Below are 25,681 nucleotides of genomic sequence, written 5' to 3' on the forward strand. Positions count from 1 at the left end.
AAGTCTAGAAACACAACATGGCTTGGCTGACATGGTGGCTTCTGGCAAGACGCACAATATTATAGGCACTAAACTCTGGAACATGCAATATGGTGGCTGGTTACTGTTTGTGCCGGGTCATACGAGTCCTGTGAACCAGTCTGTTTAGGAGAGGGACGTTTTAAAACCAGGATCTGCTGCTTGTATGACAGCATGCTAACAGGAACCGTACTGAGCAGACCGGGCGGCAGGCAGAGCCAGACGCACACAGAGTTCGTCCAGGCTGTACTGAGTCTTCTCTAGGACTAAGGAGTGGTGGAACAATGTCCATATCATCACCACACGTCTCCAGTTTCTGTAACGACGGCCATGGAGCAGGACTGTGGTGCCAACATGGCCGACAATAAAAACTACCGAGGCCAAACTCTGTGTATGTACGGCTCTGGTTGAAGGCCTGCAAGTTTTCAGAGAGACAGGCAGGCAGTTGATTGTACAAACTGGGGGAGTGCAAACTGTTCCAGACATTCAACATGAAGACAATTCTCACAACAAAATGAGTTAAATCTCCACACATTCATTAAGACTGAAAACTAAAATAAAGCTACTTTAAAGTGGGTTTGGTTTGATTTTAAAAGCACTGCCTTTGGAAAAAAAAGACTTTACCAAAACTAACAGACTCAATGCAGACCAGTATGGAAGATTTTCTAACCTGCTGTAACTGTATCACCATACCTGGAAGAACAGCTTGACACATTTGAAATACTTGAAAAAAAATCGTGAGGAGCGCTCTGGTTTATCTCATTTCACGACTGACCATTTTTTGAGGCTGTTTAAGTGTCTGGTAAGACGAATCAAGCGCGCCTCAAGTTGTTCAAATATTTCAAACAATATTCAGATTTAATTCTAAAGAGTCTATTCAGGACCAGGTCTGTTCGAGCCATGAAGTGGATGTGATATGAATACTAATATATCAGTTTAGCTACCAGTAGGGGGTATTCTGGAGGGGAATGGGCACAAATTACTAAATTACCCCCCACTCCCCCCCCCCCCCCCCCCCGCTCCTTTATCATGGGTTTTATGGAAAACGTATGGATAACGTTATGGATAACGTAAAGCTTCTCCTGTGAAGCTTTACGTTAGGGACCATCAGTCAATAGAAGGACTGTAAGTAAGGGACTGTCAGTCCACAGCACGGCTATGAGTAAGGGACTGTCTGTCAATAATATCAGAGTTTAAAGCTGTATAACAGAGACAAAACAATAAACTATCAAAATATGAAATAAAAAAACAGGTTATATTCCGGAAGCAACGTTTCGTTCAGAGTAATGTGTTGTTAAGCGTTGGTTTTTAGTTCCAAACTACCCCCCCCACCCCACCCCCCCACGGAGACTAGCGGGACACAACAGCTGCCTTTTGATTATATATACACACACACTTTTTATCGATTTTTCCTCGTCGTTTGTTTTTCCTAGAAAAAGACACCGTCCGTTTTCCTCTCTGGTTGTCCCTCAGGTTGGTTCACGAAGCCAAAGCTTTACAGTCTCCAGACAGAATCAAACTGAGTAGAAGCTGAGACAGTCCTACCAGCTCTATGTGACACTATCTTTCTATCTGAAAACAGTGTAAAACATTAAACCTCCATGAACACCCCAGTCAAACTCCTCCTCCGCTTGGTGCCGACTCAGTCAGTCAGTCTACTGATTAGTCAGCCTGTTAATCAGCCGGCCCGACCAATCAGCTGACCCTTTCGCTGACGGCAGTCCGGGACTCGACGGTTTCTTCTCGACTGGGGCGGGGCACGGCAGACTGGGGGACGATGTCTCTGAGCTCCCTGCCCTCACCTGCTGCCTCCGCCTCGGCCCGGAGCCTCGCCCGGCCCTCGATCCCGGCGCCGACCCCGGGCCCCGGACCGACCCCGGGCCCAGCTCCTCCTGGAGGCCCAGGGACCATGGGCGTGGTGCTGGGAGCTCTGGAGGTGCTGTTTGACCCTCTTCCTCCTCCTAACATCTCTCTGCTGTCTGCTGCCATTGACGCCTCCCCTCTCCCCTCCACCCTGACACCCTCCCGGCTTCCCTCCCTGCCTGGCAGAAGGCTCCCTCGGCCGGGCCGTGAGGTGCTGAGATCCTGGGGCTGTTCACTCTGGTTCTGCTGGGCTGGGGCTGCTGGGCTGGGGCTGACCAGGCTGGTTCTGGATAGGCTGGGAGAGGCTCGGTGGGGCTGGAGGTGCTGTACATGCGGCCTGGGGTGCTGGGGGTGGGGCTGGGCCTGGGGGCGAGGCTGGGGGAGAACTCGCTGAAAGTGTGGTTGTGGTTGGGACTGTGGTTGGGACTGGGGTGGCCTGGGCTGGGGGAGAGGCTGCCTGGGTTGCGGCCTGTACTGAGTCTGGGGTTGGTGTTGTGATGGATTCCTGGGTTGGGGTTGAGACGGATGCCTTGGTTGCGGTTGGGGTTGGGGTTGGGCTGGGTGCCTGGGTTGAGGTTGAGGTTGGGCTGGGTGCCTGGGCTGGGGTAAGGTTTGAGATGGGTGCCTGGGCTGGGGCTGGGGTTGAGATGGATACCTGGGCTGGGGTTGGGGTTGGGATACTGAAGGGGATTGGGTTTGGTGCTGTGGGTGCCTTGCCTGGAGAGTCTGAAGGCGTTGGGTGGGTGGGGACTGAGAGTGTGGCTGCAGTGGAGCCTGCTGGGACTGGACCTGGGCTCGGTGCTGGGCTGGGGGGTGGAGAGGCTGCGACTGGGCTCTTTGGGCCAGGACTTGCGGCTGACTGTGGGTTTGGGACTGGGGGTGTTGGGGTCGTGACTGGGGCTGTGGCTGGGGCAGTAGGTGCCTAGTAGGCGGGGACTGGGGCGCTGGGTATCGAGGCTGGGCCTGACTGGGGGACTGGGTCTGCGGATGTTGAGGACGGGGCTGGGGTAGGTGGCGTGGTTGGGGAAGAGAATGCCGAGGTTCAGGTAGGGATTGGGGTGGAGCTTGGGACTGGGGCGGAGCCTTGAACTGGGGTCTGGGTGGAGCTTGCTGAGTGTGCTGTGGCTGTTGGGTGGCAGGCTGGGGCATGGCCTGGGGGTCGACCTCAGGCCTGGGCTGGGTGGAGGGTGTTGGAAGTCTAGAGGCTGGAGGTGGAAGAGGAGGAAGATGCTGATCTGATGAGGAGGAAGATGAGGAGGAGGACTGTTGGGGGCGATGATGATGATGGTGGTGATGATGATGGCGGTGTTTGTGTGGCGCACGCTCCTTCCTCTTGTGGCTTTTTGACGGGCTGATGCTACTGCTGCTGCTACTCCTTCCAACTCCTTCTCCTCCTCTTCCTCCCTCTCCTTCTCCCTTGTCACCTACATCTGCTCCTCCTTCTCCTCCTCTGCTCCCTCCATCTCCTGCTGCAATCCCAGGTTTCTCCTTGTGCTTCCTCCCTTTATGCGGCTTGTGTCCATGTGATTGGCTCTCATCCGAACCAGGAAGCTGCTTCTGTGATTGTGATTGGCTCTGCTCAGAGGTGGCGGGGTGAGGCTCAGCAGTTGGCGCTCCTCCCCCCGTACTTCCTTCCCCCTCTCCAGTAACCCTCGTTCCAGTCTCAGTCATTGTAGCCGCTGGGGTCTGAACGCTTTCCCTCTCCTCCACCGTCTCTCTAGTTTTGCGTTTTTTGATTGGCAGGGCTGTTTCCTGGACGACGGGTTTGGTGGAAGACTCCTTGGCTGCTCTCCGCTTGGCTTCGGCAGCCAAGATGGCAGCCGTGGTGTAGCTCCCTGCCGATGAGCTTCCAGAGGCTGATGCCGAGGAGGACGCTGCTGTGGCAACCGATGGTGTCACTGAGGCAGAGGCTGGTTTCCTGCCACGTTTCTTGGGGGCGGTCTGTGGGGGGGGAGGAAGTTCCTGCTCTGACTTCCTCTTCCTGCCGGGACGGGACTTGGTGGACACCAGCGCTGGAGACACTGCCTGCAGGGGAATTACCAGAACAACTAGTAGCATTAGCATAATGCCAGAATAACCAATAGCATTAACATCAAGTGCAGGGTAGGGTAGAGGGTTGGGTGGGGGTATACACGATTGGAGCAAGTGAGACCATGTTGACTTTAAAAACTCCTCGTCTTAACACCAAAGTGCTGTGGTAGCACAGTGTTGTTGGAACTAAATTAATCGCTGAACAAAACATATAATTAATGCATTGACATTACAGGTAGAAAATCACTGAGCTACTTCCTGGTATGTGGATGTCTGCAGGCTGCAGTGAGGACCCTGTCCATGCTTGAGACTTATACTGCACTGCCTGGTCTACAAGTGCACACTATTTCCCTTACACAGGGCTCTTGGGGCTCTGCACGGCCTAAACAGTGCATACCTTAATTCCCCTAATTACTGTGCATTGCAAAAAGTGTTACACATACATAAACGAACACACAGAGCCAGCCACCAGGCACTTGCCTGCAAACACCACTTCCAGGCCTGGCTCCTGGCACCTAGCATCCCTGTTCCAGGAGAGGGTTCTTTCGATGTTTTGGAACTGCCACAGGGACCAATTTGCCTTGGATGTCCCTACCAGGAGCACAAGACTCCCAGCATCATATTTCTAAAAGTCACTTTGGCACACTTACCTCTCCACCATGACAACGTTGGGATTCCAGGAGGGTCGCAAAGTGAAGCATAGGGATCTAGTGCAAATTCTGTCAGGTAAAGGGCAAGGGCAAAGGAGACTTTGAATTGGCAGACCTTAGTAACGGAAGCTGTTGTTGGAATGGAGAACATAACCTCTCTGAAGGGAAGGAGTCGGAGCTGATGTGGGAAGTTGAGAAATATCAACTAGATATAGTTGAGCTCATCTCCATGCACGGTGTCATGCACGGTTGTTGGACAGACCTGGTAAACCCAAATGTCTACCCAATGTAAACCCAAATCTGGTGGAAGACTGTTCAGAAAGATTTAATCTCACCTCTAAACAAGCTTCTCTTGTATTCTGGAGGAAGTTGGGAACACGGAGTCAGAATGGACCCTGTTCAAAACCTCTGTCATGGAAGCAGCTGCTAGGAGCTGTGGCCAGAAGGTGGCCAGAACGTGTCATGGTGGCAACCTAAGAACCTGCTGGTGGACACCGACAGTGGGGGGGTCTTTCAAGCTGAAGGAGGCCTTCCATGCCTCTTTGGCATGGAAGACTCCTGATTCAGGCTAAAAAGGCTGCAGGCGCTGTATTTGTAGAAGCAAAACCCCAGGTGTGGGAGGAGTTTGGAGAGGCTATGGAAAATTACTTTTGGAGGGCTTCAAAAAGGTTCTGGAAAACCATTCAGTGACTCAGGACGGGAAGATAGGACATCCCACAGGCTGTTCTCAGCAAGGGAAATGGTGACCTCAACTGGGGATATTATCAAAAGGTGGAAGAACTTTGAGGAACTCCTAAATCAGACAGACACACCCTCGGTGCAGGAGGCAGTGCTAGACGTTTCTGGAAGCTCTGAGCCCATCTCCTTTGCAGACATCACTGAGGTGTTAGAAAGCTCCACAGTGGTGAGGAACCAGGGCTGGATGAGATCTGACCTGAAATGCTGAAGGCTCTGAATATCGTTGGAGTGTCATGGTTGACACCTTCAATATCTTATCTCTTTAATATGCCGTAGATTTCAGGAGCAAGTGCCTTTGGATTGGCAGACAGTGGAGGCAGTCCCCATTTTTAAGAAAGGGGACCAGAGGGTTTGTTCCTCCTATGCAAGAATCCACTGCTAAGTCTGCAGGTACTGAACAGTAGACTCTGGCCAATGGTCGAGCCTTAGATTGAGGAGTAACAATGCTGATTTCATCCTGGTCATGCAGCAGTGGACCAGCTTTTTCCCCTCTCATGGAAAATTGTGGGGTTGTGAGTTTGCTAAATCAAGAGTTTTGTGGATTTGAACAAGGTTCATGACTGTGTTCCCAGACGTATCCTGCGAGAGGTGCTGTGGGAGTATGGAGTGCCGGGGATGCTGTCGCAAGCCAGATGGTCATTATACAGTCAGAATGACACTTGTGTTCACATTCTTGGCATGAAGTCAAGTTCATTCAAGTTGAGCGTTGGATTCTGACAAGAATGTGCCTTGTCCCCCCTCCTGTTTGTGATGTTCATGGACAGGATATCAAGGTGCAGCCGAGGTCTGGAGAGTGTCCTTCTGCCTGACATTACAGTGGATATGTGCTGTTTGCAGATGATGTTTTGCTTTTGTCCTCATAAGATTATGATCTCCAGTGTCCAATGGAGTGGTTTCCTGCTGAGTGTGATGTGGTTGGGATGAGGGTCAGCAAGGAGCAGTTGCATCAAGTGGAGGAGTTCAGGTATCTTGGGGTCTTACTTATGAGTGAGGGCAAAAGGGATGGTGACGTTGACTGCTGGTTAAGAAAGTTCTCAATTTACTGGTCAATCACCATTCCAACCTTCATCTATGGTCATGAGCTCTGGGAAGAGACCGAAAGTATGAGATCACAGATACAAGCAGTCAAAATGAGTTTGCTCCTCAGGGTGACAGGGTGAGAAGCTCGGTGATCCGAGAGGACCTCCGAATCGAGCCACTGCTCATCCACATTGAGAGGAAACAGTTGAGGAGGTCCAGGCACTTGGTGAAGATGCCCCCACACACCCCCCTCCCTTTGGAGGTATACCACTGGAGGGACTACATCTCCCATCGGCCTGGGAGGAGGAGCTGGAGAAAGCTGTGGGGTAAAAGGACGTCTGGGCTACTCTGCCCTGACCCTGACCTGGATAAGTGGCTCGAAAATGGATGGATGGATGACTGTCTGACTGTCTGTCTGACTGACTGACTGACTGACTGTCTGACTGACTGTCTGACTGACTGACTGACTGACTGTCTGACTGACTGTCTGACTGTCTGACTGACTGACTGTCTGACTGACTGACTGACTGACTGACTGACTGACTGACAGACCCTACCGTTGAGGCAGTAGAGGTGGTGCCGGTGGAGGACTCTGCCTTGCCAAAGGGCATCTTGACCAGGAGTTTGCCCGGAGTTTTCTCAACCACACGCTTCATGGCCACGCCCTCTGTAGCCTGCCGCAGCTTCCCACTGCCTACACAAACACAAATAAACAAAAACAAACACAAACACAAACATAAAGACAAATACAAATATGAACGCAGCCACTTCAGTCCCTGGGTTTATTTCTTTAATTTGTAATTCCCTATTCCCTCATTTTGCAGTCTGTAAAAGTGTCTCCATTTACTCAACCAAGGGCTTCAGTTCCCTGCTATCCTTTACAAAGTACCATCATTTGGCTTAATCTTGTGCTGTTTTTCATTTAGTGATTATTTTTTTCGAATTCATTTTTAACTCCTCATATTTGTGCCTGTGTACCTTTGGGCCTCCCGCGGCCTCGCCCCGATGGTTTGACCACCTTGGGCTTCTTGGGGGGGCGTTTCTCGCGGCGGGAGGGACTTCCTCGTCCGGTGACGGTGAAGTCAAAGTCGTTGGGGTCAGTGGTCGTGTCGCCGACCTTCTGGAAGTAGGCGATGAGTTCCACCTTGGAGCGAAATGCCTTTCCCTCCGAACTGAACAACAACACAACAAACCATTACTAGTAACAAGGATCAACAATAACTCCTTGGTGAAATGCCTCCTCTTAAAGATGAAAAATAACAACAATAACAAATACTTATACTAACAATAATTTATTAATATTAGGACTGCTGTTAATATTTCCTTGTGGAATTAACTAACTGTGGAATTACAACCTGAATATTTCAGACTATTTGGGTCTATTTTGCATCTGTCCTAGTGAACATGCTGATTTATTGGAACGCCAAATGGTGCGGGCAATAGCAACCCAGAACAGTGTTAGAAAGCACTTTAAAACAGACAAAACACTGAGGCAGAGAGAGGGAATGTCTCGCTCTCTGTGGAGCAGCAGATTGAGTTCATAACATTCATAAGAGTCTGCAGCGTTTTGCTGAAATCAACAAACCAGTAGCCACCGTTTAAAACAAATCATGTCGGAGTGACACAATAAAAGCCTGAGATTGGTTTCCACTGTGGTGATTTAAGAGAAGAACCACAGGCACACCAAAATACGAAAGGCCAAGCGTGTCATTTTTTACAGTGTGTAACTGACACCTCTCTGTCTAAACTACAACTCCGAAATATTATGAAGCTCTCAGCCTGAACTACAGACAGACAGACAGAGAGAGAGAGAGAGACAGACAGAGAGAGAGCAGTGGCTCTCCAGTGCTCATGGTAATCAATCATATTGATAAGGTCTTCAGTATGACAGAGAGAGTGTAGCAGCCACTCTGTAGCTGTCTGTGTGTATTCAAACAGTTTTATTGTAACGATGGTTCTTATTATTTTTATTATTATTATTATTGCCAGTGTACCGTAACTGTTACTGTGACTGTTACTATAATTTCCTCCACCAAGGAGCTTCTGTTTTCACCCTGTTAGTTAGTTTGTCAGCAGGAAATCTCAAAAACTTAGGAACAGATTTCAGTGAAATTTTTAGCCAGAACTATGAGAGAGACTAGATAGAGACTTGATTCCAAACCCTGAAGAGATGTTTGAGGGTCAACAAATCAATTTATCTTCAGACTGAAGTGTTTGGGTGTGACCTTAAAATAATTTTTCCCATCTTAGTAGTAAGTAGTAGTAGTAAGGGGAGTGGGCGGGGCTTACTTGATCAGGTAAACGTCAAACTTCCCCGCCGAGCGTCCGGACTTCCTCTGTTTCAGTTTGCGGGTCCAGCCTTCGGGCAGCGACGGGTCGTCGTACAGCGGCCCGCGGTCCCGGATGATGGAGCGCCGCTGTCTGGGCGACCCGGCCGACTCCCCGCCGGCCGACGGCTCCGACCCCGGCTCCGACCCGGGATCCGAGGGGCCCGCCGCCGCCTCCGACACCTTTTTTTCCCAATAAAAAAATGTGGAAATAAGAATTAAATGAGATCTGTAAAGCCACGCGAGATGTGTTGATGCTTCCTACGACATATTTCAATTTGGCAGTTGGCTCTGCCTGTCCTTACCTGTGTCTGTGGCTCCGCCCCCGTCTGTGGCTGCGGCCCGGGAGCAGGGGGCGTGGCCGAGGCTGCGGTCTCCGCCCCCCGGTCGGCATGGCGACGCTCCCTGCGGGTCTTCTTGGTCTTACTGTGGGACCTGTCTCTCTCTCTGGGGGGAGGCTGGGGGTCGACAGGTCGCTCCTCACCCTGACCCTCCCCTCTGGAAAACACAGATAATATTAATATAACAGAACAGATTAACAGAACAGTTCATATTAATATAACAGAACAGTTCATATTAATATAACAGAACAGTTCATATTAACAGAACAGTTCATATTACTATAACAGAACAGTTCATATTAACAGAACAGTTCATACTAATATAACAGAACAGTTCATATTAACAGAACAGTTCATATTAACAGAACAGTTCATATTAATATAACAGAACAGTTCATATTAACAGAACAGTTCATATTAACAGAACAGTTCATATTAACAGAACAGTTCATATTACTATAACAGAACAGTTCATATTAACAGAACAGTTCATATTAACAGAACAGTTCATATTAACAGAACAGTTCATATTAACAGAACAGTTCATATTAATATAACAGAACAGTTCATATTAACAGAACAGTTCATATTAACAGAACAGTTCATATTAATATAACAGAACAGTTCATATTAACAGAACAGTTCATATTAACAGAACAGTTCATATTAACAGAACAGTTCATATTAACAGAACAGTTCATATTACTATAACAGAACAGTTCATATTAACAGAACAGTTCATATTACTATAACAGAACAGTTCATATTAACAGAACAGTTCATATTAACAGAACAGTTCATATTAATATAACAGAACAGTTCATATTAACAGAACAGTTCATATTACTATAACAGAACAGTTCATATTAACAGAACAGTTCATATTAACAGAACAGTTCATATTACTATAACAGAACAGTTCATATTAACAGAACAGTTCATATTAATATAACAGAACAGTTCATATTAACAGAACAGTTCATATTAACAGAACAGTTCATATTACTATAACAGAACAGTTCATATTAACAGAACAGTTCATATTAACAGAACAGTTCATATTACTATAACAGAACAGTTCATATTAACAGAACAGTTCATATTAACAGAACAGTTCATATTAATATAACAGAACAGTTCATATTAACAGAACAGTTCATATTAACAGAACAGTTCATATTACTATAACAGAACAGTTCATATTAACAGAACAGTTCATATTAACAGAACAGTTCATATTAATATAACAGAACAGTTCATATTAACAGAACAGTTCATATTAACAGAACAGTTCATATTAATATAACAGAACAGTTCATATTAACAGAACAGTTCATATTAACAGAACAGTTCATATTAATATAACAGAACAGTTCATATTAACAGAACAGTTCATATTAACAGAACAGTTCATATTACTATAACAGAACAGTTCATATTAACAGAACAGTTCATATTAACAGAACAGTTCATATTAACAGAACAGTTCATATTACTATAACAGAACAGTTCATATTAACAGAACAGTTCATATTAACAGAACAGTTCATATTACTATAACAGAACAGTTCATATTAACAGAACAGTTCATATTAATATAACAGAACAGTTCATATTAACAGAACAGTTCATATTACTATAACAGAACAGTTCATATTAACAGAACAGTTCATATTACTATAACAGAACAGTTCATATTAACAGAACAGTTCATATTACTATAACAGAACAGTTCATATTAACAGAACAGTTCATATTAATATAACAGAACAGTTCATATTACTATAACAGAACAGTTCATATTACTATAACAGAACAGTTCATATTAATATAACAGTTCATATTAATAGAACAGAACAGTTCATATTAACAGAACAGTTCATATTAACAGAACAGTTCATATTAACAGAACAGTTCATATTAATATAACAGTTCATATTAATAGAACAGAACAGTTCATATTAACAGAACAGTTCATATTAACAGAACAGTTCATATTAACAGAACAGTTCATATTAATAGAACAGTTCATATTAACAGAACAGTTCATATTAACAGAACAGTTCATATTAATAGAACAGTTCATATTAACAGAACAGTTCATATTAACAGAACAGTTCATATTAATAGAACAGTTCATATTAACAGAACAGTTCATATTAACAGAACAGTTCATATTAACAGAACAGTTCATATTAACAGAACAGTTCATATTAACAGAACAGTTCATATTAACAGAACAGTTCATATTAACAGAACAGGCAGCAGGTGAAGCTGCTCCACGTATCGTTTCCATCAACAGATCATCAGCATATTAAAGACAGTCATCAGGTGAAACAGAAGTCTCAGTTGAGTCCGCAGTCGGCACAGAGCCGCTAGCTGTGCTAATGCAGCTAACTGTTGATTCCAAGAAGAATGTCTTCATAAAATCAAATGACGCAACACTCTGTCAACACACTCTGTCCCCTTACATCCTGTACGCTCGGCATCATAAACAAATAAATCATTTTCCACTGTCTTTTCCTAAAGGATACAAAAGTCCAGCTATGGCCATCCAGGAAGTTCTGTTCACGAACTAGAACCAAAACTTTGTCCGGTTGCTAATGTTAGATAGATAGATAGATAGATAGATAGATAGATAGATAGATAGATAGATAGATAGCAGCCTCTAGTGGGTCTCTATACTGCATTTTCCATTGTTTCCTCACCTGGTCGGATTTGGAGGGAAATCAAGGGAATCTCAGTGACAATCAGACAGGTGAACACACTGACCCACATACACACCCAACACCAGGCAGAGCACACACACACACACACACACACACACACACACACACACTGTGCAGACTCTGTGTGGACCCCTCGCTGACCTCAGATGAACTCGGACGGCACGTTCAGAAACCTAAGGCTGGATTGCTGTTACTATTTTCAAAAGTGTAATGAATGATTTGTGGAAGATGGAAAGTGTAAAAAGATGGATGTGGGTTTTCACACAACAATCAGTGTGACTGCACACACCAGTTAGGCACTTAGCTGCTGTTGTTATGTCATTGATTATTATACTTACACTTGCTTACTGACTGAACAGAACTGCTGACAGGACATTTCTTTCTGTCTTCCTGCTCTCTGTATTAACTGGCTGCTCAACCTGTTGATGCTGAGGACCGTTCACCGATCTGACTGAAAACACTGATCTGACTGAAAACACTGATCTGACTGAAAACACTGATCTGACTGAAAACACTGATCTGACTGAAAACACTGATCCATGTTTCAGTTTGATGGTTTAACCCAGAGGTCCGCACCTCCACCCCTTCACACTGACTTTATTAACTGTATGTACTGTAGTTAATGTACTGTAGTTAACAGAGTGTACTGTAGTTAATATACTGTAGTTAACAGTGTAATGTAGTCAACATAGTGTAGTTAACAGTGTACTGTAGTTAATATACTGTAGTTAACAGTGTACTGTAGTTAATATACTGTAGTTAACAGAGTGTACTGTAGTTAATATACTGTAGTTAACAGTGTACTGTAGTTAACATACTGTAGTTAACAGTGTACTGTAGTTAATATACTGTAGTTAACATACTGTAGTTAACAGTGTAATGTAGTTAACATACTGTAGTTAACAGAGTGTACTGTAGTTAATATACTGTAGTTAACAGTGTAATATAGTTAACATACTGTAGTTAACAGTGTACTGTAGTTAATATACTGTAGTTAGTTAACATACTGTAGTTAACAGAGTGTACTGTAGTTAACATACTGTAGTTAACAGTGTAATGTAGTTAACATACTGTAGTTAACAGAGTGTACTGTAGTTAATATACTGTAGTTAACAGTGTACTGTAGTTAACATACTGTAGTTAACAGAGTGTACTGTAATTAACATACTGTAGTTAACAGTGTACTGTAGTTAATATACTGTAGTTAACAGTGTACTGTAGTTAACATACTGTAGTTAACAGTGTACTGTAGTTAATATACTGTAGTTAACAGTGTACTGTAGTTAATATACTGTAGTTAACAGTGTAATGTAGTTAACATACTGTAGTTAACAGTGTACTGTAGTTAATATACTGTAGTTAACAGTGTAATGTAGTCAACATACTGTAGTTAAGTGTACTGTAGTTAACATACTGTAGTTAACAGAGTGTAATGTAGTTAACATACTGTAGTTAACAGTGTACTGTAGTTAATATACTGTAGTTAACAGTGTACTGTAGTTAATATACTGTAGTTAACAGTGTACTGTAGTTAACATACTGTAGTTAACAGTGTACTGTAGTTAATATACTGTAGTTAACATGTAATGTAGTTAATATACTGTAGTTAACAGTGTACTGTAGTTAATATACTGTAGTTAACAGTGTACTGTAGTTAATATACTGTAGTTAACAGTGTACTGTAGTTAAAATACTGTAGTTAACAGTGTAATGTAGTTAACATACTGTAGTTAACAGTGTACTGTAGTTAATATACTGTAGTTAACAGTGTACTGTAGTTAAGATACTGTAGTTAACAGAGTGTACTGTAGTTAACATACTGTAGTTAACAGTGTACTGTAGTTAATATACTGTAGTTAACAGTGTAATGTAGTTAACATACTGTAGTTAACAGTGTACTGTAGTTAATATACTGTAGTTAACAGTGTACTGTAGTTAACATACTGTAGTTAACAGTGTACTGTAGTTAATATACTGTAGTTAACAGTGTAATGTAGTTAACATACTGTAGTTAACAGTGTACTGTAGTTAATATACTGTAGTTAACAGTGTACTGTAGTTAACATACTGTAGTTAACAGTGTACTGTAGTTAACATACTGTAGTTAACAGTGTACTGTAGTTAACATACTGTAGTTAACAGAGTAATGTAGTTAATATACTGTAGTTAACAGTGTACTGTAGTTAACATACTGTAGTTAACAGTGTACTGTAGTTAACATACTGTAGTTAACAGTGTAATGTAGTTAATATACTGTAGTTAACAGAGTGTATTGTAGTTAATATACTGTAGTTAACAGAGTGTACTGTAGTTAATATACTGTAGTTAACAGTGTAATGTAGTTAACATACTGTAGTTAACAGTGTAATGTAGTTAACATACTGTAGTTAACAGAGTAATGTAGTTAATATACTGTAGTTAACAGAGTGTATTGTAGTTAATATACTGTAGTTAACAGTGTAATGTAGTTAACATACTGTAGTTAACAGTGTAATGTAGTTAATATACTGTAGTTAACAGTGTACTGTAGTTAACATACTGTAGTTAACAGTGTACTGTAGTTAACATACTGTAGTTAACAGTGTAATGTAGTTAACATACTGTAGTTAACAGAGTAATGTAGTTAATATACTGTAGTTAACAGAGTGTATTGTAGTTAATATACTGTAGTTAACAGAGTGTACTGTAGTTAATATACTGTAGTTAACAGTGTAATGTAGTTAACATACTGTAGTTAACAGTGTAATGTAGTTAATATACTGTAGTTAACAGTGTAATGTAGTTAATATACTGTAGTTAACAGTGTAATGTAGTTAACATACTGTAGTTAACAGTGTACTGTAGTTAATATACTGTAGTTAACAGTGTACTGTAGTTAATATACTGTAGTTAACAGTGTACTGTAGTTAACATATTGTAGTTAACAGTGTACTGTAGTTAATATACTGTAGTTAACAGTGTACTGTAGTTAACATACTGTAGTTAACAGTGTAATGTAGTTAACATACTGTAGTTAACAGTGTACTGTAGTTAATATACTGTAGTTAACAGTGTACTGTAGTTAATATACTGTAGTTAACAGAGTGTACTGTAGTTAATATACTGTAGTTAACAGTGTACTGTAGTTAATATACTGTAGTTAACATACTGTAGTTAACATACTGTAGTTAACAGAGTGTACTGTAGTTAACATACTGTAGTTAACAGTGTACTGTAGTTAACATACTGTAGTTAATATACTGTAGTTAACATACTGTAGTTAACAGAGTGTACTGTAGTTAACATACTGTAGTTAACAGTGTACTGTAGTTAACATACTGTAGTTAATATACTGTAGTTAACATACTGTAGTTAACATACTGTAGTTAACAGAGTGTACTGTAGTTAACATACTGTAGTTAACAGTGTACTGTAGTTAATATACTGTAGTTAACAGTGTACTGTAGTTAACATATTGTAGTTAACAGTGTACTGTAGTTAATATACTGTAGTTAACAGTGTACTGTAGTTAATATACTGTAGTTAACAGTGTACTGTAGTTAATATACTGTAGTTAACAGTGTACTGTAGTTAATATACTGTAGTTAACAGTGTACTGTAGTTAATATACTGTAGTTAACAGAGTGTACTGTAGTTAATATACTGTAGTTAACATACTGTAGTTAACAGAGTGCACTGTAGTTAACATACTGTAGTTAACAGTGTACTGTAGTTAATATACTGTAGTTAACAGTGTACTGTAGTTAATATACTGTAGTTAACAGTGTACTGTAGTTAACATACTGTAGTTAACAGTGTACTGTAGTAAATATACTGTAGTTAACAGAGTGTACTGTAGTTAACATACTGTAGTTAACAGTGTACTGTAGTTAACATACTGTAGTTAACAGTGTACTGTAGTTAACATACTGTAGTTAACAGTGTAACGTAGTTAATATACTGTAGTTAACAGAGTGTACTGTAGTTAATATACTGTAGTTAACAGTGTAATGTAGTTAACATACTGTAGTTAACAGTGTAATGTAGTAAATATACTGTAGTTAACAGAGTGTACTGTAGTTAACATACTGTAGTTAACAGTGTACTGTAGTTAACATACTGTAGTTAACAGTGTACTGTAGTTAACATACTGTAGTTAACAGAGTGTACTGTAGTTAACATACTGTAGTTAACAGTGTAATGTAGTTAACATACTGTAGTTAACAGTGTAATGTAGTAAATATACTGTAGTTAACAGAGTGTACTGTAGTTAACATACTGTAGTTAACAGTGTACTGTAGTTAACATACTGTAGTTAACAGTGTACTGTAGTTAACATACTGTAGTTAACAGAGTGTACTGTAGTTAACATACTGTAGTTAACAGTGTAATGTAGTTAACATACTGTAGTTAACAGTGTACTGTAGTTAACATACTGTAGTTAACAGTGTACTGTAGTTAACATACTGTAGTTAACAGTGTAACGTAGTTAATATACTGTAGTTAACAGAGTGTACTGTAGTTAACATACTGTAGTTAACAGTGTACTGTAGTTAACATACTGTAGTTAACAGTGTAACGTAGTTAATATACTGTAGTTAACAGAGTGTACTGTAGTTAACATACTGTAGTTAACAGTGTAATGTAGTTAACATACTGTAGTTAACAGTGTAATGTAGTAAATATACTGTAGTTAACAGAGTGTACTGTAGTTAACATACTGTAGTTAACAGTGTAATGTAGTAAATATACTGTAGTTAACAGAGTGTACTGTAGTTAACATACTGTAGTTAACAGTGTACTGTAGTAAATATACTGTAGTTAACAGAGTGTACTGTAGTTAACATACTGTAGTTAACAGTGTACTGTAGTTAACATACTGTAGTTAACAGTGTACTGTAGTTAACATACTGTAGTTAACAGTGTACTGTAGTTAACAGTGTAATGTAGTTAATATACTGTAGTTAACAGTGTACTGTAGTTAACATACTGTAGTTAACAGTGTACTGTAGTTAATATACTGTAGTTAACAGTGTAATGTAGTTAATATACTGTAGTTAACAGTGTACTGTAGTTAACATACTGTAGTTAACAGTGTACTGTAGTTAATAGTGTACTGTAGTTAATATACTGTAGTTAACAGTGTAATGTAGTTAACATACTGTAGTTAACAGTGTACTGTAGTTAACATACTGTAGTTAACAGTGTACTGTAGTTAATAGTGTACTGTAGTTAATATACTGTAGTTAACAGTGTAATGTAGTTAACATACTGTAGTTAACAGTGTACTGTAGTTAATATACTGTAGTTAACAGTGTACTGTAGTTAATAGTGTACTGTAGTTAATATACTGTAGTTAACAGTGTAATGTAGTTAACATACTATAGTTAACAGTGTACTGTAGTTAACATACTGTAGTTAACAGTGTACTGTAGTTAATATACTGTAGTTAACAGTGTACTGTAGTTAACATACTGTAGTTAACAGTGTAATGTAGTTAACATACTGTAGTTAACAGTGTAATGTAGTTAATAGTGTACTGTAGTTAATATACTGTAGTTAACAGTGTAATGTAGTTAACATACTATAGTTAACAGTGTACTGTAGTTAACATACTGTAGTTAACAGTGTACTGTAGTTAATATACTGTAGTTAACAGTGTACTGTAGTTAACATACTGTAGTTAACAGTGTAATGTAGTTAACATACTGTAGTTAACAGTGTACTGTAGTTAACATACTGTAGTTAACAGTGTAATGTAGTTAACATACTGTAGTTAACAGTGTAATGTAGTTAATATACTGTAGTTAACAGTATTAAACTAATTGTACAGTAGTAAACAGTTTATTCCTCCAGGTTCAGTGGATGGAGGCCGACAGTCTGACCGCTCTGCTGGGAATCGAACCCTTAACCCTCAGATTGTAGTTTCAACTTCACGTGTCGCTGTAGCTAGCTTGCAGCGACTGCAGTGCTGCGAGCATTTATAGATCACACACACACACACCCTGCTAAAGTGCCCTTCAGCAAGACACTGAATCCCCACCAGCTCCAGACCCTGACCTCTGACCTTTGACCCGGGGGAAACTAAGGAGAAACCCCCAGACTGAGCAGGAGTCCAGCTGAACTCTGATCACTTATTGATCCACCTGGTAAATCCAATCGATTACTTTCATTTAGAAAAGCTGTAGCCTAGTTAGAAACAGTCAACATGTTGATGTAAAAAGTGCAGTAAAAATACTTTTGTCCCTCAAACCATGAAGCAGAGATGGAGATGAAAGAGAGGAGAAGCTGAAAAAGGAGGTTTCTGACAGCTGATATTCAATATCTTTAAATTTCACTATTTTCATGCCAAAAAATTCCCAGCATTCAGCATTTCCTCCAGAGATTTCTTCTTGTCTGGGTGGAAAAGTCTCTGAAACATTTAGAGCATCATGGGAAACTAAAACTCTCCACTGAAACCAGGACAATAAAACTACTGCTACTACTACCACTACTACTACTACTGCTACTACTACTAATACTACTGCTACTATTACTACTACCACTACTACTGCTACTGCTACTACTAATACTACTTCTACTACTACTATTACTACCATTACTACTACCACTACTACGTCTACTTCTACTATTACTGCTATTAATATTATAGACAATTATAGATGTATTATTGATTAATTCTACAATAAATCTGTAATCAAACTGCATCGTATGATCAGATCAGACTGGATCAGATAGATTAATAAGCATCACAGAGTGTAAACACTCAGCCTGTTTTAACCTGCTTCACTGTTTACAGCTCATAACAAAGTGATTTAGTTTTTTAGTGATCGGCTCTTTAAACCTGCAGGAGACACAGCAGAAGGTTTAATGTTTGCTAAAGTTAATATTAATATAATTCTGTTTCCTCCAGTTCTGTTTCAAACCTGCTGGTTATAACCTGATGTCCAGTACGAATTATATTAGATAAAGAGTCCAAACAATAATCTTTCTCAGCACTGCAACCTGCAGCAGAACCAGAAGTGGAACCGGACCTGGTTCCAGACCGGGTTCCAGACCTGGTTCCAGCCCGGGTCGGAGGAGTAAACTGACCCAGGATCAGTCCAGATGAACCAGCTGACCTCACTCTGCTGCTGCTGTTTCAGATCAGTCAGAATGTCAGGATGATATTTTGGGATTTGACAGTAAATGTTTTCTCTCTGATGAGAAACACAGATATTGTTCCATTTAATGAAAAATAAATCCAAAATGTTTTTAGAGGAGGCTGACACAGGGATCCGGCTGGAAGTACTGTAAATACTGAACAGGCTGCCATTAATCCATTATCAAAATTATAATTGATGAATTTTCTGTCGATCGACTTATTGATTAATCGACTAATCGTTTCAGCTCTAATGTGAAGTTTCATCTCAGTTCTCAGATAAACGACTCGTACTTCGACTCGGTCTGAAGAGAAAGTTCTGGGTGAATCGCTGACTTTGACCCAAACTCAGGAGGTCAGAGGTCAGAATGTGAGGTTGAATCTGATTGGAGGAATAATCAGGAATGATCCAATAGCAGAATCAGATTCAACTCTGATTAACAACTTTAAACAGTAAGGAGGTCAGAGGGCAGAGGTCAGAGGGCAGAGGTCAGAGGTCAGAGGGCAGAGGTCAGACGGCAGAGGTCAGAAGTCAGAGGTCAGAGGGCAGAGGTCAGAGGTCAGAGGGCAGAGGTCAGAGGTCAGAGGTCAGAGGGCAGAGGTCACAGCAGATGTTTCTGGGTTCAGTTCAAATTTGAAAAATCCTCATGTGAAGTTTCCTGAAGTTTTGAATGTTAGAGTTTGGATCACAGTCATAGAAGTGTAATATAATTTACTGTGTTATATAATGATGATAACCTCTGTCCACCATCCTCATCATCATCTTCATCCTCATCATCACTTTCATCTTCATCATCAGGAAACTTTTCAATTCAATTCAGAAAAGGAAACCAGTGAAATCAGCGAGCCAAGTTTCACTCTGTTCACCTTACAGAGTGAGAACCACACACACACACACACACACACACACACACACACACACACACACACACACACACGCACACACGCCTCCTATGGCATTACTACTGCTCAGTCTGCACATTTACTCTCCTATTGAAATAAAACTACTGCAGTCGACTCAAACATAGAACCAGCCTGTCAGTCAGTCAGACAGACAGACAGACAGACAGACAGACAGACAGACAGACAGGCAGGCAGGCAGACAGACAGACAGACAGACAGACAGTTAGTTCTCTGCTCATCTGAACCTGATGAGTCTGAATGAAAACATCAAGCAGAGATCACAGAGATCCTGATCCTGACAGTTTGACCTGAAACTAATAATTCAAACTGAACCCTTCACTCGTCAGCTGGAACTGAACTGAACTGAACTGAGCTGAACTGATCTGAACTGAGCTGAACTGATCTGAACTGAGCTGAACTGAACTGAACTGAACTGAGCTGAACTGATCTGAACTGAGCTGAACTGAGCTGAACTGATCTGAACTGAGCTGAACTGATCTGAACTGAACTGAACTGAGCTGAACTGATCTGAACTGAGCTGAGCTGAGCTGAGCTGAGCTGAGCTGAGCTGAACTGAGCTGAGCTGAGCTGAACTGATCTGAGCTGAACTGAGCTGAACTGAGCTGAGCTGAACTGAGCTGATCTGAACTGATCTGACCTGATCTGAACTGATCTGACTTGACCTGACCTGATCTGAACTGACCTGAACTGATCTAACCTGATCTGAACTGATCTGACTTGACCTGATCTGAACTGATCTGACCTGAACTGATCTGACTTGACCTGATCTGAACTGATCTGACCTGATCTGATCTGAACTGACCTGATCTGAACTGATCTGACCTGAACTGATCTGACCTGAACTGATCTGACCTGATCTGAACTGATCTGACCTGAACTGATCTGACCTGATCTGAACTGATCTAACCTGATCTGACCTGATCTGAACTGATCTGACCTGAACTGATCTGAACTGATCTGAACTGATCTGATCTGAACTGATCTAACCTGATCTGACCTGATCTGAACTGATCTGACCTGAACTGATCTGAACTGATCTGACCTGAACTGATCTGAACTGATCTGACCTGAACTGATCTGAACTGATCTGAACTGAACTGATCTGAACTGATCTGATCTGAACTGATCTGAACTGATCTGACCTGAACTGATCTGACCTGAACTGATCTGACCTGATCTGAACTGATCTGACCTGAACTGATCTGACCTGATCTGAACTGATCTAACCTGATCTGACCTGATCTGAACTGATCTGACCTGAACTGATCTGATCTGAACTGATCTGACCTGAACTGATCTGAACTGATCTGAACTGAACTGATCTGAACTGATCTGAACTGATCTGAACTGATCTGAACTGATCTGATCTGAACTGATCTGAACTGATCTGATCTGAACTGACCTGAACTGATCTGACCTGAACTGATCTGAACTGATCTGATCTGAACTGATCTGATCTGAACTGACCTGAACTGATCTGATTTATTTTGTCTTGTGTGTTTGATTTCCTTGTCATCGTGTTCATCTGTTAATTTGATCTAAAGCACTTTGAGCTTCAGTCTTTATGCAACGTGTTATAAAAAATACAGTTAATATTATTATTGTATACTCAGGTTTGTTAGTGTTGTGGTGAATGTCAGCTCAGTTCAGTGAATATAGACAGAGAGAGAGAGAGAGAGAGAGAGAGAGAGACATTTTTCTATTTTTATTTTAAATTATCTTTACTTATCTGTATATATATATATATATATATATATATATACGGTATTTTCTTTTTTTAACAGCAAAAGCACAATTTTTCTGTTGTATTTTTTAGTTAATTTTACCTATTATTTATATATTTGATTGCAATGTTGCAATGTTACACAGCTCTGTTTACACATTATTCTATACATCTTTATTCTAGTAGATCTTTACGTACATTTTTTGTTTTTATTTCACACTTGCTTTGGCAATGTAAACGTATGTTTCCCATGACAATAAAGCCCCTTTGAACTGAATTGAATTGAGAGAGAGAGAGACCGGAGAGAGAGAGAGAGAGAGAGGCCGGAGAGAGAGAGAGAGAGACTGGAGAGAGAGAGAGAGAGAGACTGGAGAGAGAGAGAGAGAGAGAGAGAGACCGGAGAGAGAGGTAATGCTCACTTGTAAAACTAGAAAAAAGTACCTTCAAAGTGGAATAAACCTGGATATTTTTACAAGGACCTAAAGAGGATCACAGTATACCAACTTTAACATATTCTCACCACACATCCAAAATCAGGAGTGAAAAACTTGTTTTTGGACACAATTACCTGAAAGGATACTCTGAACCAAGGATTCACAAAGGGACTAACTCAAGGATTGTTTCTCCACTGGGGAAGCTAAACCGACACCTGGAAATAACACTGAACCTGAGTGAGTACTGCTGGTCCGAGGTACCTCATAATCCAAAAAAGTGAACAATATCAAAATTGTCCTTAAATATCTACATCTTTAAAAATTGGATACTAAACTAAGACTTGGATACCAAGCCTACCAGGACAGTAGACTTGGCTGCAACCTCCATTAACCCTGTGGTGTGAAGAGGAGAGGTGTGAAAGCACTTGAACCTTAACAGTGGCAGCAGAGCTCCACAGCCTCCCCTCCACATATGCAAATGCCTCTAATCCTTCCTTGGACTCTACACACCTCCACACAGAAGCCATCAGAGTACAGTTTCCAGAAAAAATTACAAATGACTCTGCAAGGAAAAAGTGCAAAGAGGTCTTGAAGAACGGTCCAGAGACACTATTTGCTGACTGTCTGAAAAATGGAAACAAATCAAACCTCATTTTCCATACCGACAATCCCCAGGCATTAAGGATGCAAATTTTCAGAAATTTCCTTAATCGATCGTCGGCCACGTTAATGACCAATTAATCGATTAATCATTATGTAAAAAACAGCTTTTGACACAGAAAATACAAAATACAAAATGCGTGTTTTTACACCTGTCTTTAGGCCGACTCAACAAGTTACTCAACCAAGCAGAATTCAAAAGAGTCGGACCCCCGACAACGGACGTCAGTGTTTCCCACAGGCTGAAAATGTTCTTTCTTTAGGGTTCATTACTTTAAATTGTCTTTCCATCGTGTCCAACGGAGCCAACTGGTGGAATATGCAGTGAAGTCTCTGCACTGCACTCATGTGAACTTTCTGAGTGTTGAGCAGCGTTAGAACTGTCCGACTGAAAAGTGTCACGTTCCTCTTTACCGTTACAACACATGCGAGTTTGGAGAAATTGTGGAATTTTATATTTTTTTACGAAGGTTTTCAGAACGGGAGACGGACTGTCAGGTTGAGTTCAGAGCTACTGCATCACTAAATGACAGACATGACGTGATGCGCACATTAGACGCATTACAGAGCGATTTAGATCCATTTCTATACATTGATTAACTGTTTATGTCGTGCCGGCCGTGCCGATGTTGTGGCGCTGCCACAGTTTATGTATCGGAAACAACGGCACGACAATCTGCTGGTTTATTTAAGAATAAGAGCGTGTCTGCGTGGTCGGGGAGGAGTCCAGAGCAGCCTGGTGACAGTCAGTCCGTCTGAAACACGCTCCGGGGAACAGCCGTCCCGGGTCGGGAGGCACAGATAGTGTCCCGCCAACTTCGCCAGCCGGGGGAATGCATTCTCTGTCATTGTGCTTGTAGACGTTCTGTATTTCAACTTTGTATTACAATGTTTACAATGAACACTGTTGTCTTTTCGGGTGTAATGCTTCCGCCCGCTTGCTTGGCTTTCTTCTTCCTCTGTATAGGTTAAATTGCGCCCTTGTGGCGGTAAATCATTTCAGAAAAAAATGAGAAATAGCACATAACATACATTATCGATTAATATATGCTTGATCGATCAAATTATTAACCGTGATTAATCGATTGTCGATTAATCATTAACATCCCTACCAGGCATGGCACGCTGCCATAAGAGAGCACTACCCCTCTGTTAAGAAAGAGGGTTTTAGTGGAGGGTGGACACTGAGAATAAACCCAGATGATGAACAAACCACTATAAACCTCTACAAGAAAGGAACAGTGATGATCCCTTTGAGGAAGACTTCTCCAGAATCAGAGAGAGAGCACAGGAGAAGAAAATCCACTCTGGTGACGACACCCCACCACCGGCCAACTGGACATCCTGCCTTCAGCTGACAACGTCACAGAAGAACCCCACTTATGGCGCTTTTCCACCGCATGGTACCGGCTCAACTCGACTTGACTCTACTCGCCTTTTTTGGTTTTCCATTGGGCAAGTACCAGGTACCAGGTACCATATTACCTGGTACCTGGTATTATTTTTTGGCGATACCAAAAGGTGACGTGAAAACACTGCAGACTACTGATTGGTCAAAGAGAATCGTCATCATTGCGCGACATGGGACATCCTGCACATATGCTAACGTTAGCTACCAGGTTAGCTTACCATCTTGCGTCGCCTTTGAGCGAGTCGTCTCGTCGTCTGAGCTTTGATGTAGGATTTCCCAAACTCTTTTTTTCAGCAGTCTTTTGTCTTGCTGCCTTCAGCCTCTTCTGAAATAAAATCTGTCTCGATATCCTCGATTGTTGCTGTGTGTTGCGCGTCGCTATGACGACCAGTTGGGGGGGGGGGGGGGGGGGGGGGGGGGTACTATCTGCAGTGGAAAACCAAGTGGTACTACCAAAAGCAAGTCGAGTCGAGTCGAATCGAGTAGATTTGAGCCGGTATCATGCGTGGAAAAGTGCCATTAGAGAGTCAACCCCCCACCACGGAGCCCTACTCGCTCGTTGAGTTGAGAGACAGATTCACACAGTTGGAGATAAAGCAAGTGGAGATGGACACAATCAACACACTCCAATCTGGGCAGACAACAGTCTGAAGAACAACTCCCCACCCAGACTCAGTGACACAGAGGGGGAGAGAGGCCTGTCTGCTCTCTGGACTGTGGTGAAAAGACTCCAAGACAGTGAGGAGGCTTTAAAGCAGGAGACGAGGCAGCTCAGGGAAGAGGTGCGAAAGCTCCAAGACGAGGTGAGAACGCTGATCAGAACGACCTGTGAGAGCGCTGTCTACCCCCCCACAGGAGACAGCAGAACAACAGGATCCAGACGACAGTCCCAACCAATCAGCAGCACCACCAAGTCAAGAGCCACAAACCCATGAGACCCCTCCTCCAACAAACCCCACTACCACACCTCCAGAAAGCAACCCGACACAAAATCCACAAATTGTGCTCCTCATGGACTCAAACGGGAGATATTTGGAAGAGAAAAAACTTTTCCCAAACCACAGAGTTGCAAAACTCAAGTGCCAGAATACCAGTCATGCCATGGAGCTGCTGACGGAGGACCGCCTGGGGTCCCCCAGCCACATCTTCATCCACACCGGCGCAAATGACCTGAGAACGCAGAGAGAAGAGGTGGCCAAGTCTGTCAAGGGAGTGATAGAAAAAGCCTCCTCCACATTCCCCAACGCAAAGGTAGTCATCTCTACCCTGCTACCCAGATGGGACTTCCACCCCGCCTTCATCCAAAGGGTAAATGCACAAATCTCCAGAGAGTGTGCAATGAAGCCAAATGTTTACTTGGCGCCCCACCCTGGAGCAGCACAGCCTGTACGACCAAGTGCACATCCTCAAGGCAACAGTCCCAACTTTTGCAAAGACCCTGAAGGACGTCGCACTCAACCGCAGACCGAGCTCATCCTACAGGAGCAACAGAGAGACGAGCACCCCACCCAGACCAACATCCAGAGGACCTGCTGCACCCAGAGGACACCCGACTTCACCAAAGAAATTGCAAACACAGATATAATTGTCCTACAGGAGACATGGCACAGAGGAGATGGTCCCACTGGAGGTATGCTAATATTAGGGCTGCAGCTATCGATTATTTTAGTAATCGAGTATTCTACCGATTAT

The 25,681-nt window shown here is 42.1% G+C and overlaps 1 protein-coding gene across 1 annotated transcript; it reads right to left on the reverse strand.

Moving 5' to 3' along the window:
• Nucleotides 1-1,383: 1,383 nt before the first annotated feature.
• Nucleotides 1,384-23,427, reverse strand: mecp2 (methyl CpG binding protein 2). The gene is made up of 6 exons (XM_078288044.1): nt 23,396-23,427; nt 8,953-9,145; nt 8,610-8,830; nt 7,299-7,492; nt 6,878-7,014; nt 1,384-3,906 (listed from the first exon to the last, which is right to left on the reverse strand). Exons 1-6 carry the CDS (start codon nt 23,425-23,427, stop codon nt 1,714-1,716), a joined length of 2,970 nt encoding a protein of 989 aa, XP_078144170.1. The 3' UTR covers nt 1,384-1,713.
• Between the last annotated feature and the right edge of the window lie 2,254 nt (nt 23,428-25,681).

The sequence above is a fragment of the Centroberyx gerrardi genome, chromosome 14, assembly GCF_048128805.1.
Source record: "Centroberyx gerrardi isolate f3 chromosome 14, fCenGer3.hap1.cur.20231027, whole genome shotgun sequence".
Classification (NCBI taxonomy): Eukaryota; Metazoa; Chordata; class Actinopteri; order Beryciformes; family Berycidae; genus Centroberyx; species Centroberyx gerrardi.

Bases quoted from the DNA above. Each gene is read 5' to 3' on its own strand.
- mecp2 (XM_078288044.1), bottom strand. From the start codon at position 23,427: ATGACAGAGAATGCATTCCCCCGGCTGGCGAA. The intron at 8,831-8,952 runs GTAAGGACAGGC...TGGGAAAAAAAG, and splicing joins GGGCGGAGCCACAGACACAG to GTGTCGGAGGCGGCGGCGGG. The intron at 7,493-8,609 runs GTAAGCCCCGCC...GTTGTTGTTCAG, and splicing joins TTTGACGTTTACCTGATCAA to TTCGGAGGGAAAGGCATTTC.